Source organism: Pteropus alecto, unplaced genomic scaffold (genome assembly GCF_000325575.1).
Source record: "Pteropus alecto unplaced genomic scaffold, ASM32557v1 scaffold131, whole genome shotgun sequence".
Classification (NCBI taxonomy): domain Eukaryota; kingdom Metazoa; phylum Chordata; class Mammalia; order Chiroptera; family Pteropodidae; genus Pteropus; species Pteropus alecto.
Window position 1 is genome coordinate 1199088 of NW_006434709.1, and position 21844 is coordinate 1220931.

The 21844-nt window shown below is 33.3% G+C and overlaps 1 protein-coding gene across 4 annotated transcripts in view; it reads right to left on the reverse strand.

Annotated features, from left to right (window-relative positions):
* Positions 1-1521: 1521 nt before the first annotated feature.
* ZNF638 (zinc finger protein 638) overlaps positions 1522-21844 on the reverse strand; it is a 78692-nt gene continuing 58369 nt past the window's right edge. For all 4 annotated transcript variants that reach the window (XM_006909502.3, XM_015587553.2, XM_015587551.2 and 1 more), the window contains 11 exons: positions 21791-21832; positions 21163-21297; positions 20056-20181; positions 16261-16298; positions 10908-12123; positions 10259-10324; positions 8173-9127; positions 6840-6944; positions 4062-4160; positions 3162-3280; positions 1522-1892 (listed from right to left, as the gene is read on the reverse strand). In XM_006909502.3, coding sequence (XP_006909564.1) covers positions 1827-1892; positions 3162-3280; positions 4062-4160; positions 6840-6944; positions 8173-9127; positions 10259-10324; positions 10908-12123; positions 16261-16298; positions 20056-20181; positions 21163-21297; positions 21791-21832 — 2967 coding nt within the window. In that variant the 3' untranslated portion in view covers positions 1522-1826. The remainder of the gene's footprint in view (positions 1893-3161; positions 3281-4061; positions 4161-6839; positions 6945-8172; positions 9128-10258; positions 10325-10907; positions 12124-16260; positions 16299-20055; positions 20182-21162; positions 21298-21790; positions 21833-21844) is intronic.

Sequence of the window (21844 nt, forward strand, 5' to 3'; positions counted from 1 at the left end):
TCAAAAGAAGCAGTTTTGGACAAATTCCCACAGCATTCTGTGCCAGAAAGGGTAATAAAATTTAAAAACTTTCGTAGGTGATATTGAATACAACCTTCTTTTGCTTTGATGTTTAGATGATGAAATGATAAAAAGTTAAAAGTAAGCTGTAATCTAATTGCATCTCTCAAAAAACTAATAAACAAAAATTGCTATGTAAATGAATTCAATACACATAGGCAGTTCAAGGTTTTCTGAAAAAATCTAGAACAATTCTAAAATTACTTGTAAAGAATGTATATTTTTAGAAAAGCACATGAATTTTTTTCTATTTGGAGCCCTGAGATAAAAATTCCCAGGCTTAAGTACAAAAAGCAGCAGAGACGAACATTATTTACTATGTATACCTATCAATATCTACCACTAGAATGAATACAAAAATCACCCTTACCACTTTTATGCTTTCATAGCTCCTTTTATTCTAATCTAGAATCCAAATTTCAAGAAAACTAATTTGAAGGAAATAAGAGTTTCACACTTAAATTCTTATGATTAAACTCCAAGGTTGATCTAAATAAGATTAGAATGGTTCATAACTTCTCTGGTTTTAAAAGCTTCAGAAGCAGCCCTAGAAGATTCTTTAAAAGTAAGATTCTTATTTACTCTAATTGTCCTGCTTTAGACTGCTGGCACCTTTAAACTTTTAATAGCACTTCTCCCACTTATTACCTCATTCACTTATATGGTTTTAATTACAATGGACTCGTGGCATTCACAATCTATCCCCCTTCCCACTCCATTCCTTAATCTGTAGCATGTAGTATTTTGTCCTTTTGCTCAGAATGTAGCTAACATCTGAACCTAGTGTGTAGTGAGTTTCGTAAGCAACAACCAAAAGTTGCTGCTTTTTGTCCTTCACTCTTGCTGACTGTGAGGTAATGCTTATGCTGTGATAAGAATAAGAAACCTAAAAAAAGCAGTTGTTTTCATTTCCCTCCACTCACCCTCTATTATTAACTGGTGCACTCTAATGTTGGACGAACTAAGAAATCAGATACTAAAACAATTCAAAGTCAGCAAGCTTGTGTCTGAAGCATGGCTTAATCTAAAAATTTATAGTAAAGGGCTGTGTCCGGCATTTAACAAGCCACTGAATTACTTCTTATGTCCCTATGACTTCTTATAAACATATTAAATAATTCAAATGTTTAAAAAGCAATTCTAGTAGCACACCGGAAGTAAAGGCTGCTTTGTCTTTATAGTTCCAGGCTAATGCTAAATGACTTATAAGGAGCTACCTTACGTGGGTCTGGCAGAAATAGTAGATATTACCAGAAGCAGAAAAAAAAATATTTTCCCAACACGTTAAAAAAAATTATTAAAAATCAAGTCAAGTTTTAGTCAAACCTACCTGGGCCAAATATGCTACAAACTAATTTTAGCCAGAAAAACTTGAGACTTTTAAGAAGTCTTTGACCTGTAAATGGATAGTTGAATCCCCACACATTCCAAGTCATAGTGACTATAAAGAAGAAGCCCGTCTGCAATCAGAGGCAAGCAAATCTTTAATAAATCAGCCATAAACACAAGATGGTATTTTAAATATACAGTAGGAACATTTATTTTAACACTTCTAAAAGATATTTCTCCATGCCTGATGATTTGATATAAAAATCAAACCCATCATACTTTCCCCATCAGTCTCTCTACATCAAGGGCAATCAGAAATTTGTACAACATGAATATTTGCTTCTTAAACAAAAATTACAAATTAAGTGATAACAAAAATACACAAATCAACTGGACCCTAAATGAATTTCTAATGAATTCTTTTCCCTTTCCCTCAATCACCTAGAGCTTCTTTCTTCAAACTCATTCTGCTCCTTTTCCTTTTTTTGCTTGGCCATGAACTTCTGTTAAAAGCAATTTGCAATATAAAGTATTTATTAGATGTTGCTTTGCTGTGTGTACAAACAAATCTAACACATTTCATTGTATTTACAATTTAAAAGAATCTGATCCTATAAAATAAAAATTAGAAACACTGTGCCTTACATTAACATTCCTTCCTTATATTCATCAGTCAGCTGATATTTATGATATACCAGGCATTACGCTTGGTGCTTGGGGACTCAGTGGTCAACAAGATAGGTAAGGCCCTTTACCTCATGGAGCTTACATTCTAGTGGGGGAAGAGAAACAAAAAAAATAAACGAGATAAGTTTGGGTGGTGGTAAGCCCTATAAAAGGGAAAAAATACAGTAAGGTATAATTGATTGAGATTGATCCTTTTTTGCGGGGGGGAGGGGGGATGGGTGGGTTCTATTTTATATAGGTCTTTCTTAGGCAAAGGCCTTTCTGGGAAGCTGATATTTAAGTTGAGACTTGAAGAATGAGGAATAACAAGCGATGCAAGTGGTACTGGGAGAGGGCAAAGGAACAATATAAAGATGCAAAGGCAGCAAAGGGGCCTTCGTATATGAAAAATAGAGTTAGAAAAGCTAGAACATAGCAATAAAGAGCTTGAGCCTAGAATAAAACAGAGCTACGTTCAAATCCTAGATCTGTCACTAAGTAGCTATGTGACTTTGGGATTAGATACATGGGTTTAGAAACTCCTTAAGCTTGTTTCCTCATTTTTAAAATTGGAATGATAGCATCTACCTCATAAAGTTGATGAGGGAGGGAGTTAAATAAGATTCCAGCAAATAAGAGCTCAATATGTGTTACATAAGAGCTATGGCTGATAATTATCTAGAGTAGCATTCCCCAAAGACCTGTACTTGAAAAAGAGGGGGAAGTTGTGATTAAATCAGTTTACGGAATGGGTTAAGTGATTCTTTCTGATTAGACAATTCAAGAACTTCAATATGCTATGTGGCCATGACTCTGCAAGAGGGCATCCAAATAGTTTCCCACACTGAATGGAATGTCACATGGGACTAGCGATCTGCAAAATCTACTATGGCAAATGATGCCAAAGGAAAAAAATAAAGCCTAGAAGTTACTGGCCAGGTACAATGAAGGAGAGGAATAGGATTCTGGACTTAAATCAAGTGGCACTAACTTTCAAAAGTTCTCCAAAGGGAAAGAATGTACATTTTGAGAAGACACTAAAGTAGACTGATTACAATACCTCTACCTAAAAATTTTATGAGGAGCTAAGAATAAAAAAAGTTTACCTCTGTATTTTGCTTATGACGTGTGCTCTTGCAGTGATTTGTCATTGCCTTTTCACCCGAGTAGAAGAGGGAACAAATTGGACAGAAAAATCCAGCTTTCGGTACAAGAAAGTCTAAATCTAGAGGACAGAAGAGAGAGGGAAAAGAGAAAGAAGAAAAATTCATAACAAATCTCTATAGCTATGCTAATCAATTTATCAAAATATGACAACCATACTAAGCACAGTATATCCTTATGCACAAACATAATATATACTGCTACAGATCTTGAGGTCAAAAGTAATTAAGCTTTTAATCACAAAACCAAGGTCTTTATTTTACTTTTTAGCAAATTCTATAATATTCCAGGGAATACTACAGATAATTAGATAATGCCAGGGAATTCCTTCAGAATAGCAATTCATTGGAAAAGAATTTCAGAGTCTTTGAAATAAAATTTTTTGGAATCCCCTATTAAAATTAAACAGGAAGATAAGCAGCAAAATGATGGGCAATTGTCTTCTTGAGGAATATTCTGGGTAAATAAATAAGAAGCCCCTCAGATCATCTTAATAGCCATGAACAAAGTTTGCTAGATAAGCTTTTCGGCATGTTCTACCTAAGTGGAATTTCTGCCTGGGCAAGTATAATTCAATTTTTACTAGAGCAGAAAAGAAAGTACCATGAAAAAAGAGACACATCCCAGACTTTAAGAGTACAATAAAAATATCCTTGCCAGGTAAAAACACACAGTTTAATAAACTTTTCAGAAATGCCAACATGCAAAACTTGCTAATTTCTATTCTAAAACAACCATCTAAGCAAGGTTATTCCATTACTCATCTAAACAAGAGAACTCTTATTAGGGTACTGAATTTTTATTTCACATGAATAAGGAAAAAAATGTCATTTTTACTTTACCTTCAGGGATATCTTCTGCCACTGATTTCCCTAAACAGTCCTCAATTCTCTTGCGTTTTCCTTCTGGTTCTGAATCCTTTAAGCCAGATTCTTCATCAACTGAAGTCATTGTGTTTTTTAAGAAAAAAAAAGTTACTCAAAATAGATTTGTAGACTGTGTGCAGCTAACATTAGATAATCCCTACCTGCAAAGACTAATTTATGGTTCATCTCTTTAAGTAAATCTTCCTTAGTTAATCTCACCTGATCACTCTTTCGAGATTCTTTAATGGAAGGAATAAATGAGTAAATCTGTTTAACCTTATTAAAAGGATTTAAAAGGCAAGGACTAAAACTAACAGTTTATTTTATTTGTAAATTGTTCCAGAAAGAATTTAAAGTGTAATGAAAGAAGTTCAAGTTCTATAACTACTGTCAAGAGTTAACTTGTGTATGCAAAGTGTTGAGTTGCGGAAAGTATGGATTAAGGAGAAAAAGACATGAGCAGAGGATAATTCTGATGTCCTGTACTGAGGCCCTTCTAACCAGGAAAAAAAAAAAAAAGAAAAAACAAACTGATGGACTTACTCTAAACTGATGGACTAAGACCCTTGTTAGACAGACTCACAAGTGAAAATACAAATGTTAAAAAAAGCAGAGTGAATAACATGTAAAAAGCACTCGATGTTATCAGATATAATGCAAAATATGATCTTGGAGGAAGACAAAAAAGAAACTGGTCCCACAAGCAATCCTGGTTAACCTCAGTAGCCGAAATACCTTACAACTTTTGTGTAGTACTCGACAAATCACTTTCATATATGTCATTCATTTAGCGTTTATCTTGCGTGATATAAGTCAAATCATTAATATTCCTATTTATTCATAGATGGAGAAAGCAAAACCAAGAGGCAGAAACTGATATGCTTAAGGATGCATAGCTAATAAGTGACAGAGGCCAGAACCAAGACTTTTGACTTCAAGTTAAGTGCTCTCTCCATGTAACTGGGCTACCTTTACCAAATCTGAGGAGATTGCTAGCAACTATGAAATCATTATTTACTCTTCTCTTAATCCTAGCATTTTACTGGTCATCAAAAGTCCTAAAGAAGCAATTAAAAAAAAAAGGGCTGTCTTCCTTTCCTTGAATCAATGGTTTACATAGTCTCCAGTCTCTCCCTACAAAAGTTCATTCCCTCACTAAAGCAATATCAAACACACTTACTTCTGCCATTCCAAAGGCACATTTATCTAATGATAAAAAATATAATAATTATATAATTAAAATAGATTAAAAAACATAGTTTAAGTTGGAAAATGACTTTTTCTTAAGTGAGAAAAGATTCTCCATTAATGGAGATATAAATTGTTACATAAGCAGTAAATAAATCATCCTTTCTTCATACTTCAACTAAACCTCTGTGGCCTGGTATCAAGGGGAAGTTACAGAGACGAAAACAAAGAAGTATCGACTGGCCGTGGGAAAGAGCTTTAAGAAAGAGGGCATGAGAGCCCGATAGGTGATAGAGTAATCGAGGGGATCACTTCATAAACTATAAAATGCCTAACCAATGTACTGTATACCTGAAACTAATAATAAAAAAAAAAAAGAAAAAAAAAAGAGGGCATGATCAATAGTAACAAATAAGACTAAATTAAGAAGAAAAAAACCTTAAAATCAAGTTTGACAGACCAAAAGAGGTTCTTTATCAACATCAACTTCAGGAAGGTGATTCAGAAAGTAGCCAATATACATCCAGTTCAATGGGAGATGAAGTAAAAATAGGTGTTCTTTCTAAATGCTTTGTGTTAAAAGAAAGGAGACAAGATGGGAGCTAGAAGGACTCCAAGGTTAAGGGCATGGTTTCTTAAATAGGAAAGACTTAGGCATATTTTATGGGTGAGGAGCCAGTGTAGCTAAACTACAAGGTAGTAGACAGGGGAGGGCATATATTTGCTCTGGTAAATAGAAATGAAAGCAAGATTATCCAGTGAAGAATGGGCTAGGTGATACGGAGGGGGAAAAAGGCTTATGTTACAGCTAATTAGGAAATGAGAAAGAAAGGAAGTCTGTAACAGTTTGTAGTGCAGAACTGAGGGCCCAGCTGAGATCAAATTCAATGACCTTGGACTGAATCAGAATTGGTTGCTTTTCCTTAGAGAACACAGGAAAACAGAAGAGCAAGGAGGGTGCTGCAAAGAGAATTGAACAATGGATACCCTTACACAGCTGCTTAAGTCATTCTGGTAGTTGATTTTTTGTTTTACCTCTCTCGATCAATAAACCTGAGATGTGCAATAGTGTGCTTTTCTTGTCTACCCTTTTTAGTATTTTGCAATGCTAAATGGACAAAATGGCAAATATTTGTGTAACTAGAGTGCTCTCCCTTAGACACAAGTCCCCTATTAGTTTCAACATAAGTTATATTAATAAAATGAAGATATCTTGATTCATTGTCTGGCTGCTTGGCACCATTCACAAAACAAGGGATCTGGTCTATGAACAAGAGCTAGTTAATGATTTCTACTTGATGCTTTCTACACAGTCAGAATAACCTTTCATCGATCATTTCTAAAAATTTGTTCACTTCTAATAAGATGGCCTATTATTCTCCCATTCCATTATGTTCCATTATCTCTCTGTAAAGATTAAAATCTGTAAGGCTGCCTCCCTCCCCACTCTATTTCATGGTTTTCTACTTTTCTTCTTAGATGTTAGAACTTTGGAATTTCGACCACCACCTTCTGCTGTGTTACTCTCCTGTCCCCGCCCCCCCTCTTCCATCAATCTTGCTTTACCTTCACTAATTTGGAAGGCCTCTTCACCTTGCGCTGGTTCTCCTGCAACAGCTTTTTCCAGTGGAGGTGTTTTCCCAATTCTAACTCTCTTGGTTGGCATTTTAGCTTTAAAGAGAAAATCTAATTTATTTCTATAGTAACAATATTCAAATTACCTTTAACTCTGAATAACAGTTTTAACACCATTTTCTGCAAACAAGATAATACTCAAATTAGGAAGGAAACCTATTTCTAATATAAGAGAATTCAATTAAAAAATATTCTCCTTTTACTTTCCCATTATCTTGTTCCAAACTATACTTTCCTACCTGTGTTCCCCAAGGAGCCTACATATATTTTTTTGTTTTGTTCCATAAGCGTGTGGGACTGTCCTAGTATTTTTTATTCTTAGCTTGGCTAACTCTTTCAAGAGTTGTTTTTTTTTGTTTTTTTTTTAATTTAAAAAAGGCATTTTATACAATCCACAGAGTCCCCCTGATTACTCTAACACCCACCCGGCATCACACATCATTACAATAATATTGACTATATAGCCTACACTATACTCTAAATCCCTGTGACTGTTGTTAACTAATTTGTACTTCATTCCTTCACCTTTTTCTCATAACCCCCAACCCCTCTCCCCTCTGGCAGTCATCGTTTTGTTCTCTGTATCTGTGAGTCTCTGTTTAACTAGTTCCTTTCTTTTGTTCCGTAGATTCCGCATATAAGTGAAATCACATGGTATTTATCTTTCTGACTTATTTCACTAAGCATAAAAATCTCTAGGTCCATCCATGTCATTGCAAATGGTAAGATTTCATTTTAATAGCTCAGTAATATTCCATTGTATAAGAGTTTCTTACTGGAAATGATTTTTATCTCCTTCAAATCCTGAAAGTGAGCTGACTTTTGAGGTTATTATTCTATACCCTCAAAATATTACTTAAGAGTGCAATGGTACCTTCATGAATTTTTCTAAATCCAAAGTCTAAGCACAAACTGGGAGGCAGTCTGATAGAAACATCCTTCTACTTATTATCGAAAGATGCTTTTCCCAATAACACAAATACACCATTTTCATTCCAGTTCTAATTTGGGTATTGTAGAGTGCTTTCTGGTTTTGTCATCTTTTCTTGAGGTATAGTAACTTGGGGTAAGGTCTACTCTGTAACTAAGAGAAATCTGTAAAACTTGTACACATTTCTTTGGAGAATATCACTGATCATAACTATTTGTTGGCTTCTTATATCAGTACAGAGTAAAATTATTAGTAATGCTGCAACACATATTTAAAAATTTTTTAATGTAATACTCTTATAAAACAGAAAAACTACCACTTCCAAGTATCTACCTGCTAAATGCCTTTCAATCATGGTTTTCAGATCTTCTTCCATTATATTCTCACTTACTGAACCTACTTGAGACAAGGCTTCAAGTTTTGTCTTCCTTGTGTCCACAGCTCTCCTTTTTCTATCCCCCCTTTTATCTGTGGAATGGTCATTTTTGCTTTGTGCTAAATCAACTTTTAAATCATTGTCTCCATCTTCTTCCTCTCCAACTTCATCAACAGTGACAAAATTAAGCTCTTCTTTAAGGTTGTTAAAATCTGCCAGAGAGTCTTCATCCTCTTCAGTCACTTCATCCAAAGTTACTAAGTGCAGATCACTGCTGTCATCCTGTATTTCATCTACAGTAACTAAAGTAGAAGGGTCTTCAGGCATCTGAGAAGAAATGAACCCAATGGGATCCCTTCCAATATTTCCCTCATTTCCTTTAGTATTTAAAGTGGCAAAACTTAAGTCTGCTGACTCAGTTAAAGGTAGCTCTTCCACTTCTCCAATTTCATCCACAGTTACCAAGCGTTCCTGTTTGAGAAGATCTTGTTCTTCAGCCACTGACAGTACAGTAACATCTTTAGGCTCACTGTGGGTAATGCAATCATCTTGATCAATTAACTCATCTAACGTAAGAAGTGAATTTGAATTTTTTACCATTTCTTCCATGTTTATTTCTTCTTCATCAATTACTTCATCCACAGTGACTAGAGCTTGTGCTAGGTGGGCAGCTGCATCTTCCTCTTCCCCAATCTCGTCCAATGTTACAAAAGATAATTCTCCCTCAACAACATGAGGGGCAGAAGTTTTCCCCTTCTTTTTTTTTAAGTTAAGTTCAGAGGAAGGGATATTTTTGAGAGCCTCTTTCCTTTTTCCCTTTAGTGAATTCTGCTTGGCTTGCAAAGGATTCACTTCTTCTATAACCTCATCCACAGTAACGAATTCATCCAAATTAAATGGAAATAATGGTTCCTGTTAGAAAGGTTAAAAAAAAAAATCACGGAATTATGAACAACTACTGATAATTGGTTAGGTTCCAAATAGACCCAGTAAATGTGCATGAACTATCATTTGTGAGAATTTCAGTGCAGAGAAGTTTCCTAAAGACTGAAATTAAGAGTTATTTTTAAAAACCCTACAAATGAATTAGCTGTAATTCAAAAAGCAAACAACCTGCCAAAGATAAAATCCTAGTTATATCTAATTGCATTTTTACTTAATTTCAATAAGATTACATTTCCTAAATGATGTAAGTTTTTGAAATATAATGCACAAAAATATTATATTTAAAGCATTCGTCAGACAATATAACGTATTTACTTCTTTATACATTAAATAACAAAGTGTTCTAGAAGATTTAATGAATTTATATATGCTATCAATGATCAATTACTAGTACATACAATAATATCAGAATATATATCCAGTAATTTTTTTTGGAGGGGAATCTGTAAGCAATTATATTATCAACTTATTAAGTCAATGGAACTGACCATATCCTTACTTCTGCTTCTTAAACTACTAACATTTCCCCTTGCCCCAATAAAATAGACCCAAATTCATCCCTTACTGGTGGAAAAAAGTAAAATGACTGAAAAAATGTTCTATGAATGGCGGAAACCTAAAATACCAAACCACCAAATATAAAACATAAGATATTTGTTTGGCAGCAGAACTCAGTTCTGGAAAAGTAAATCTTAGATCCCATCTATTTAGGTTACTGAAATGACAATCTACTTGGAAGTGCTGCAGAATGAGGAGGAGGAGGACTCTAGTCAAACACCAGACTCCTTTTCATATGATTTTCCCCTATGTTTCTAACCTATTTTTGTCAATATGCGATTGAATATATTTTCCTATTCTAATTCTCATTCTATCTCTGGTAACTTTTTGTCCTGCATGAAGAACACAAGCTAACCTAGCTCAAGGACAAAAATGAATTGGAGGCAGGGTTAAAAAAAAAAACAAAACAAAACTTATTCCTGTCCTTTGCTCTATATCAAACTAATTATTATAGGAGAGACACAAGTTCTAAGGTAAATAAATGTACTCTTCTATGAAGGGATGGAACAGAAGGCTTAGTGTTAGTCAATGGTTTCTTACCTCTTTAGACTTGGAACTTCTACTAGTGGTGCTTTTAGGATTCTTAATGTTTTGCCCAGCCAAAGTCTGAAATATTAAGTAAAAAATATAGAAAAACAGAATTTACAACTAGGTTATTAATGTTCTTTTTAAAAAAGAGAGACTTCAAACAGCAAACATTATCCAAACACATTCAGTTACACAAATATTTAACAGGTATACCAAACTAAGTCAACAGTCATTTAACAGTACAGGCATAGTCTATAAGTTGTAGTTAAATTCCGTTTTACTGACCTTTCCCAATAATATCTAAGTTGGGTATTCAGTAAGCTCATAATAAAAGCTTCAATTTAAAAGAGAAAAGTTTCCCATTCAGAAGTAGAGTGCTAAATCACCTCAGATGACTCACTGCAGACTTTTTTTAAACTACAAAATTATGTTTTTGACCACATTTTATTCTAATAATGCTTTTCAAACCTGTTAATAATTATGAACTTGAGCTTATTATTCTAAATGTCTACTGGCTTAGATCAATGGAATTGTTAAGGGAAATGGGAGCTTGGGAGTAAAGTAAGAAGATGAAAGATAAAACAAGATTACATCTCCTACTCCATAGCTACAACAGCAGAACTTCAAAAATACACTGAGCCATTCTTCCTACCCTCCTCACCTTATTGTTGCTGTCATCCCGTTTGATCGAAGTTCTAGCCTCTGTTTCCTGAGACTGTTTTGTAATATCCCTGTAATCCAATTTAGAATCCTTGTCTTGCAGGGCTGAGAACCTTCCACTGCCTCCTCTGGTAATACTGCTCTGAGTGGGTTTGAATTTACTGCTACTTTCAGCCAACCTGGAACTTGTAGGTTTAAGCAGACCCAATTCCTTGGCTGAAAGTTTCTTTTCAGCATTTATTTGATCTCTGAATACAGATTTTAGAAAACTTTTCTGGTTTTCAGATTTTGAAACTGTAGTTTTTCCCTTTGGAGAAGAGACCATACTTGCCTTGATGCTTGACTTACTGCTAGGTACATTTGATGCAGCCAGCATACTAGTTTTATTAGTTTCATCAGGCTTACTAGCCTGACCTACTCCTTTATTTGGGTATACCTTGATCACAGTGTTTTCTGTAGGCTTTTCTTTCACTGCTGCCACTATCTTTTCCAACTTCTCTGCAACCATCCTAGAGTCACTCTTTTCAGCCTTCTCTGTTCCTATGTGCAAGTCCATTTTTGTATCCTTAGCATTAAATTCATTCTCCTCCTTTTCATCTATGTGACTTTTTTCAGAAATTCTTTTTCTACTCACTGCCTTCTCATCTCCAGTAGAAATTCCTGGTTCCAAGGCCACAATACAAGTCGATGGTACTATTTCTGAAACAGTTTCATGTTTGTCCACTTCCACTACAGCTTCTATCATAGACTGTGTAATCCCAGAAAAGAAATCTTCTGCTTCAGATGGAGATTCTTCTAGAATTCCTTGGATGTTTCTTTCTTCAATAAATGCATTGTCAGATGTTGATAGCTCTATTTCAGGATTAATCATTTCTGCCTCTTCCTTCTCAAAGACACTGGTATACACCTGCTGATTTAAAACAGACTCCGCTACATTTTCAGCAAATAACTCAATATTGGTGGGAGTAGATGCTACCAGAGGAATTTCCACTTTGACCTCCTCTCCTTGAGTTTCAACTTCCAACGTTTCAAAAGCAAAGTCAGAGTCACACAGTGTTTTTTCAGGTTCTTCCTCATAAGGCTCTTCTTGTTGTATGGAAGTTTCTGTTTGAATGTTGGGAATAGTTTCTTCTTCAACTTCACTAGGTTTAACAGAGGGACTATCAGCTGCTGTTTGCACCTCACTTTCGTCAACTGGACTGTTTTTCGAGTCTGGGCTAAAAGTATTTAAAAACAAACAAAAAAGAACACAAACAAAAACACAAACAATAATCAAACTATGATGAGAATTCAACCATCATAAATAATCCTGTTGATGTCAATTGTTAGACTTCCTGATACCTTAATAATAAGCACTGAGAAATCCAGCCAATCAGCATTAAAATGGTTAAGATGTTTTGGAATAAATATGTAAACAATATAAAATTTTTAAGGGATCCTCCATTGCACTGAAGATTTCTTTTTAATTCAAAAGAAATGGCAAAATTGTAACCATTGATAGAATCCTTTAACTCATTTAAGTTATAGCCAATTTTTTTCCTTCTGTGTCAAGTTTGCATCTAATATCCAAAGACTGAATGAGAACATCTCAAATTATTAGGTCCTATCTTTCTAACAGTGGTAACTGAAATAACAAAATGTACGTATAGTTTTTAATGAAACTAATGATCCATGCTTAGTTTGAAATATTATAAATAAACCTTACCTAAAAGGAACATAAATAGAAACTGGTAGGGAGAAAAGGCCATACTAATTTCCCAAGAACTATTTATTACTAATACTTAAAAGAAAACTTTTAAATACTCTGTTGGAGATTTAAAGTTAGAGGTGAAACTGACAAAAAATCTTCCCAACATAAATATGTAGTCTTCTTATAAAATATATGACTTTGGTTACCTTGTGAGAAGGAATATATTTAAAAAATCTTTCTAGTTACCAAGAATAATTTAAAATCCCAATAAATAACTCAAAGATATAAGTACAATTATTCAGAATGAATCAATGAAATACATGGCAAGTATATGTAATCAATCTTATTTCATTGTGGTCTTCTCAAAACCAAAGTAAACAAAAGTATGATTCTGTAATTCAACTACTTTCACTAAGACAGAATAAACTATTTACATTAATGCTCCATAGATCAGATGTAATCTTGAAAAGTAACAAGGAAAATTCAAGTGTCCAAAGATAGTGTCTAACATGCTATAAACACAAATTGAAGTTCAAAAAATACATTCAATTAATTACATCAGAAGTAGCATGTTGAACACACCAGAAAGTGATTATGCCATATCAATACCTCATAGTAAAGAGGTGACTTTTTTCTACTTTCCAAGGAAGGTGGGGATGAGACACTCCCCCATGATTTGCTTCTGAAAGGGTGGCCATATACCTTTAGTTAATACAAGATAATGTGTAGTGTCCTGAGATGTTAATAATATTTTAGAAGTTTGGAACAAGTAACTACTACCATATCAGGGTCTAATAATTTGAACTAATAAACTGCTCCTTCCCCTAAAAATGCTAAGTTTAAACTTCCAAAGGAGGAAATTTTTGTCACAAAAACTCTTGATGAAAAGTTGTAAAGAGTTTGAAGGATTTAAGTTAAACAGCCAGTAACCACAGACCTTAATCAATATATATTCTATTCATCTGTGTAAGCTACTCTTTGTACACTGAAAGCATTTAAAGGTAATTTGAAATAATCCACATTCCTTACATTAAAAAAATACTAACGGCTGATTTTAAGTGTTCCAATTCTTAGGACTAGTCAAAATAAAACTATGGCCAAGTACGAATAGAACAGACAATAAAAAGTCACATTCAGTTAAAGCAGTTATGTAAATATTATTTCTTAAAATATAAGCTCTTTTTTAAATTATAAGACTCATTTCCAAAAATGAAGATTAAATTCAAATTCCTGCTTATTATAGAACTGCACATTAACCCTAAAGCCTTTACTAATTAGGGCTATACAAATACACCAATCTATTGGGCTAAAAAGATAACGGAGATTTTGATTCCTGGCTCTAGTATATAGTTAAGTCTTTCTCCTTTACCATATTTAAAGTTTGTACCAAAAAAAAAAAGCTATTATCTTTTATACAAAATGAATCATTATGCAACTGTTCCACATTTCAAACATCACAGACCTACTTGGAAAAATGGCTCAATTCTGTGTTTGTTCTTATGTGTTGGTCTTTTAAAATAACAGTGCTTTCTTTGTAGAACTCATTTATCAAAAATTAATATCTATTTTTCTGGTTAATATGGGAAAAAGCCTTGGTGTTCATCAAGTTAGCTTGGGAAGTCAGTTTGAAATATCAAATAAATGAAATTATTAACAGTAAAATCAAACAACAAGTCTTTCAGAAGATCAACGGAGAGCACAATTGTATTCTGAGAAATGGCACAAAAAAGGATTCCAGGAAGGCATTCAGGACACAGGCATCAATTTCCCACCCTCTGTTCCACCCCCAAACCCTCATAATACCAGAGCTTCAAAATCTTCAAAAAGGCATACAATGAAAGCTGGCCATGAGAACAAATGTTAACACCATACCATATACTTTCCGAGAAACTTGAGACTGAGATTTCACAGTACTTAAGATTAGTATTTATTTCAGAGGGCCACTGGATACTTCCCAACATTATTAAAGAATTGGAGAAAATTTCATCTTGCATCCTTATTTGGAGCCTTAATCACATGATAAATAAATGATGCTTATGTGTGTGGTGGGGGGGAGGGGTGAATGAGAATAGGCAATATGTAGAATATTAAATTATTAATATATTCATGCAAGACTTCCTTTAAATAGGAAACATTTACTTTAATTATAAACAAAATAAATCATATCCATTATGAATTAGCACCCACAAGTGCTTAAAAAAAAAAAAAAGAGAAAGCACCAGTATTTTCTCAGGATCAGTTTACTCCAATAAAAAATTGTGATGTATTCAGGCTACTATCCAAATCTTTTTCTCTAATGTCATGTAAGTGAAAAAACTGACTGCAATAGAATGTTTTAAATTAATTTTTTAAAGATTACATAACTATCTCTAAATTATTAAGAAATATCTTTGATTTTAAAAGGGGGAAGGGGGGAGGAATGACCAAAACACAGATAATACCTATTCTTGCAGACCTGAAAGAAACTTTGTCGAATGAAATATATAAAGTAGGTAATTCTGAAGAGCCTACTTACTTACCAGCCAGAGTTACTGTGGCCAACTGTAGGTCTTCCTATACTACTGTATGTGGCATTGTTATTTATTAAGCCCTTTATGAGCTTTTATATCAAACACCACTATCGGTATTACTTCTTAGACATGTGAATATAATTGGTATATAATGTTGTACAACTTAAAAAATGTCTGTGCTGACACATACAGAAAACCTATTGCTTAAAGTCACCGACATATTTTAATGTACTCATAACCATCTTTATCATTTAAAAGTCTCATAAGAATTAATTACTAAGAAGAAAAATCCATAAAGAATTGTTTTGCAGGAATCTTAAAATTAGACAGTGTATCAAATAAAATAATTAGACTCTCCATATTTAAACACTTTCAAACTTAAAAGCTCTTACTACATAAGTTCTAACAGATAAGGGCAAATTACTCAGTATATAAAGGAAGAGAAAGAAGCCTGAATCAGCAAATCCCAATAAAGAGTAGGAAAAGGGAGGTTATTAATTGGTGGGGCAAAGGTATGATGAGAAAGTGACCAAGAAGAGGACGTACTACATGTGGTCAAAACAAGACTGTGAGTTACTATTTTGAGTAGACTCTGAAGAATAAGTTTTCATCCTCAGAAAATATAAAGCAGCGTACATATTATTTTGTTTTACAAATATTTCCCCACCCCAGTTGTTTTCAAAAAGTATTTACTTAAATATACATTAAATACTACCTTTTTGGTTTTAAGTCAATGAAATTTTAAAAGGTTATGTAAAAAGATTAATTAAAGTTTTACTATTTTGAAATAGAAAAATCTATCAAGAATATAATACTGATTGGAGTCAAGTTGTTCAAGCATCTTAGTAAAACATTTCATAGAGAAGTCATATTTACATATTTAATTCAAACTATATTTATAGTTTTTCTAAAAAATCAATAAATATCTGAGAAAAACCAAAACACAAGCAAAATCCCCCAACTCTTGAACAAAACCAAAAGAGAAATCAACACTCATGTGTGTATACATACACATATATACACACAAAACACAAAATGAACTGTAGAATATGAATTTTCTTCTATATATGAACAATTACTATAAAATACAGAAATAAAATTCAGTAATTAACTAAATATCATACAAAAATCTTAGCAAATGTAAAGCAACATACCTTTCTTTTCCTAGTTCTTGGTCTTTCACGGCTTGAGCCTGTAACATAATTCCACATTTTATTAGAGGCTATTCTACTGGATTTTAAATATTTAACCCATCAATGCAATGACTTCAGTTCTTAAAATTTAAGCTAAGAAAACTAAACTACACTTAAAAAACACATTAAAAGTTAGTTATCAGTGTCCATATAACTATCAGGCTCTAAAAATCATTAAATTTAAGTCATACAGCATAACTAACACATAGCAATTAATTAGAAAAATAAGTTTCTTTAACATTGATATAAATTAGGAAGCACATTTTTAACTTTACAAGTCTGAAAATACCACCCTTTGCTAGGAATAGAAACAATCAACCTAAAATACCAACATCTTTGTTGTACAACTATTACTTAAAAATACTTCTATTTATAAGTGAAACTAGTTTACTTGAAACATCTAGAGGTGCTGGACAAAATTTAACAATAATCATTTTAAACATATGTCTGAACCACTAAGAAAGCAATGTCCTGGACCCAAAATAGAAGCAGGAATTAAAACTCAGTGTCTAGGCACTGGTCCAGGCACTTAGAACACACCAGTGAACAAAATAGCAAAAACATATGCTCTTTAGAGCTTATACATACTAGCTAGAGGCTTTTTCAGTGGGAATCGTGTGCTCTTGAGTTGAGAATTATCTTTCTCTAGATTTGGTCAAATTAAAAACTGAGAATTGTATTTTAAAGTACAATGAACAATATGCCCAGAGAGGATTCCTACTATAGGTTTTGGAGTCCTAGAGTAAAGGCCTTCTTTGCTGGGTATCTGGTCTAGTATCCAGTCTACATTGTAATGGTCTATAACTGAAATGAAAGATGGCAGTTGATAAGCCCCATCCAAGTGTTTCCAAGCAATCTTCTCATTCATGGGAGAAGCACTTAGAGGGGAAAAGAGGCTATATGATAGTATAGAAAATCTATACCAGATACCTTTATTGGATAACTTGCTTCTTTCGTCATAAATGAATAAAAGAGAAAAACAAATGCATGAGAGAACAAGATAAGCATACAAAAATAGTTGAAGGTATTGCAGAGAACTGAAGAGCTTTAAAAACAACTCTAAAGAATATCCTCTAAAGAAAAATTGAACAGGAAAAAGTATCCACGAAATCAGTACAGGTGTTATTTCCAGAAAGACAGAACATTAAAAATTAAGAGAAGAAATAATAAGAGAAAAACTTTCCTCAGGTGCAGGAACACACTCTATAAGTTTCTTCATAAAATGCTTTAATCAGGATATAGGAAGTAAGTCTCAAACCAAGAGGAAACCTTGCTAACTACACTAGCCTTACTGATTCTCCTTGGGAGACTCCTGAATCACCAAATGAATCACCTGAAGGCCTCAGCTCTTCTAAAAACCTTTCCTCCTTGATATATTCATAGAGCCTGCTCTCTTACTTCAGCCCTCTCAAATAACTCAGAGGAGCTATCCCTGACCACTCTAAAATACATGGTCCCCTAGCTATCACTCTTTATCCTTTTATTTTGATTTGTTTCCATAGCACTTTATAGCACTCTTTACTGCCTGACATTATATATATTATATATATTTCTTATCTATTTATAGTCTATCTCTTGCACTAAAAGAGGACTGGGCCAATGACTCTTCTGTTCATCAATGTATTCCAATGTATAAAACAGGGCTGGCACAGAGAAGGAATTAAATATTTGTTTAATGAATAAATGCTAAATGTCTTCAGAGAGAAAAAAACAATACAAACAGGTATGATTGGAATCAGCCTTCTCAACAATACTGGTTAGGAAAAATAAAAGGAAAAGCATTCCAAGCACAGAATTCTCCACAAACTATCAATGAAATGTGTAAAAGGAAAATAAAGTCATTTTCAAATATGCAGGAATTCATATTTTAAAGTTTACTGGCCACACATATTTTCTGGGGAAAATTATTTAACAACGTACTCTAGCAAACAGAAAAGCAATCCCAAGAGAGTGGGATATACAGAATCCAAAAAAATAATAAAAATAACTCAGAAGAGCAATAAAATCAAAGACATACAGTTGCTTAAAGCAAATAGCCATAAATTTAGAAGAGGCAGTCAGAATATCTTTAAAGAGAGAGTAGATTCTATTTAACAAATAGTAATTAAGTTATATGACCTGAATAAGATAAGACAGTCTTTTTTCCTCTCAATAATAATAAAATACAATTCCTAAACTGTACAGGAAAACCATAATCTACATACTGAAGAACATCAAATTAAAGAATCATCTGAGAAATGACTGAGAATATAAGAAAGTCTCTTCTGAGTATAGAAGTTATAGACATTATATTTCTTTCTTTATAGACCCGCTCTTGTTATGCAGGTATTGGTTTTCAGTATGTAGAATTAAGCCTTCATGCTTCATCTGCAGGATAACTATAATTTGTAGAACTAAAGACTGAATTGTACTACATGCAGAAGTAACTTACAGGTAACGAAATGGGGAAGAGTGTTTAAAGCGAGTGTATCCTAAGGATGTTAATTAACTCATGATAAACAAAATAAATAAAAACTATTATTTAAAAATTGGGAGCAGGATCTATTTCAATTTCATAGTCTATTTCCTAGCTTGGGCTTTCATTCTCATATGGAACATTATAATATCTTGAAATAAGTCTACCTGACTCTACTATCTATTTATCACTTATTGAATGGATATAATAGACACTATGTGACATGCTCAAGATCACAAGGCTAGCTTATCAGTGGTGTAGCTAAAACTTTTACAATAAGCAAAATGGGGTCTCCAATTGAATAAGGTGTAAGAATAAGGTTCTGAGTAAGGGCTTGGGAAGTAAATTATCAATTCAGGTAGAGGTTTTATGTAATTTTTACTTGTTTCATTGTCTTTCAGTCTAAGAATCTGGGACCATATTTCTGGAAGAAAAATTTCTGTATAGTCAGTGTTTATTATAATTCTGAACTGAGCTGAACAAAGTAGTAACTTGAAAAATATCGAAAACAATTTTAAAAAATATAATGTTCTGTTGAGGAAAAAAAGGCAAAAACCTAATTTTTCCCTGAAATTACCAGGTTAAACAACTCCCTCAATTTGTGCTTATATCAGTACCTACCACGATGCATTTACTTATAGGTGCTCTATTTAATTTTGTTTTAATGATGGAATTTTCTTTTTCTTGAGCTAGCACAAGATTTTTGGCAGATTAACAAATAAAAAATGTGCAGATACCAAATACAAGCTCCACTGTTTACCAGCTGCTATTGTGATACAATGAAACAGAGAAAACATAAGTTTGAATTTCATTCTTTCAAAGGTGGACTATTCATAGTTTCACATATGTATTATTACTATATAAGAACCTGTAAAAGCTTATATCTTATTCAAGGAGAGTTTATAATAAATATGATTTAAAAAAATAAAAGAATAAACAAACTCCTTTCTACTAAGATGAATCCAAAATAGACTCAAAGTAGTCTCCGCATTCTGGAGACAATCATGTTACATATATGGAATCGCTATACCTTATGTCCAAAATAAGACTTATGCTACATTTTTCAAAATTACCTCAATTTATTCTCAAATTTATACTGTTCCATAAAACATAAAAATTAAAAGTGATTGTAAAACTAATTTTTAAATAAAAGAATATCCAAACTCAGTACCAGTTTGATTATTGCCCAAGAATAAACCCTTAAAAATTACTGTCATAGTACATCTTCCAGCTTTGGGAGAATGACCTTCAAGCTTTCTTCATTTTATAAAAGCACAAAAGTTGATACAAAGAAATCTTACCTCTGATGAGTCCATCTTTGGAGATAATGTGCAGGTCAATACATGGTCACCTATGTTCTGCGGATTTTGTTTCAGAAAGTTGTACATTAACTGTGCAGATTCAGGACTCTCTAACTGAAGAATTGCCTTTGGAGACAATAAAAAAATATAAATAGTTCTTTAAAAAAATGAAAAATAGGATTGTCATATGATTCAGCAATTCTACTTTTTGGTATATAGCCAAAAAGATTGAAAATAGGGACTCAAACAGATTATTTGTACACCCATGTTCATACCAGCATTATTCACAACAGCCAAAAGTTGATGGCAACACAAGACTCCATCAACAAATGAGTGGAGAAACAAAATGTGGTACATGTACACAATGGAATATTATTCGGCCCTAGAAAAGAAGGAAATTCTGATATACGCTACAACACATGCTAGAAGACATTATGCTAAGTAAAATATGCTAGTAAAATATATTAGATACCAAGAGTATTCAGATTCATAGAGACAGAAAATAGAATGGTATAATGGTGGTTGCCAGGGGCTAAGAAGAGGGGGAATGGGAAATTACTGTTTAGTGGATAGTGTTTCAGTTTGGAAAGATGAAACAAGTTCTTAAGATGGATAGTGGTGATGATTGTACAACAATGTAAATGTACACTGAACTGACACTTAAACATAGTTAAACGGTAAATTTTCTTATATATATTACCAAAATAAGTGTTTTAATTTTAAAAGTATGAATATTTTTTTTGAGACTAATAAGTGATTACAAAGGTAAGGTTAATCCTTATTTCAAGTAAACAATAAGAAAATAGCCTTAAAATGCTGCAAAGTCAAGGCAAAATTGAAAAGGATGGTACGTATTTTTTTAAAACAGGAGAATTAAAGATGTCTAAAGCAGCAGTCCCCAACCATTTTGGTACCAGGGACTGGTGCTCCTATGAGAATCTAATGCTTGATGATCTGAGGTGGAGCTGAGGTGGTGATGGTAGCCCTGGGGAGTGGCAGCAAATATAAATGAAGTTTCACTCGCTAGCCTGCTGTACGGCCCGGTTCCCAGAGGTTTGGGGACCTGCTCTACAGAACATATAGCTAAAATAGGAGGAACCTTGTTACCTTGTTTTTATTACTCATGAATACATGGTGATCCACTTTTCCAAAGTGAAGTCCAATACAAAGTACACACTGAAGTCCATCTTCTGGTAAGTTATCAATATGTACAAATTGATTATAAATTTTATCTATATTTGCCTGTAGTTTTTTAGAGACAGCATAGAAAAAGAAAAACACAGCTGAAGTATCAAACTATAAAACACAGATTAATAGTTATTTAATTTTTCAGAGGTCATCAAATGATGTCCTCTCTGAAGACTAAGAAAATGACTATGTGGGTGAAGATAGTGAAGTCTTAGTTTTAGATGTGAGTAATCAGTGAATCGATACAATAAAACAAGAAGGGTATTCTTACTTCTATCAACATAATATTTATTAGAAATATCCTCAGACAGGTATTGACCTATTTGGCCACTAAATATGGCTCCAATATTTGGAAGATATTTCACATCAAGGACTACCGTCGCTCTGTATTTATTTTACCAAGAGAAGACCCATCTGAAATCTTCCTTATCTCAGTATTTTAAAATTAGTACTAAGGTTTCTTTCAATTTCTAACAGGTGAACAAATAAACAACCAATGTTTCTATCAATTAAACAAGTATACAAAAGCACTTAATGCAAAACTCACCTCTGGGTCATTTTCTTTAATCAAGGTTGTAAATATAGCTTCCTAGAAAAGCAA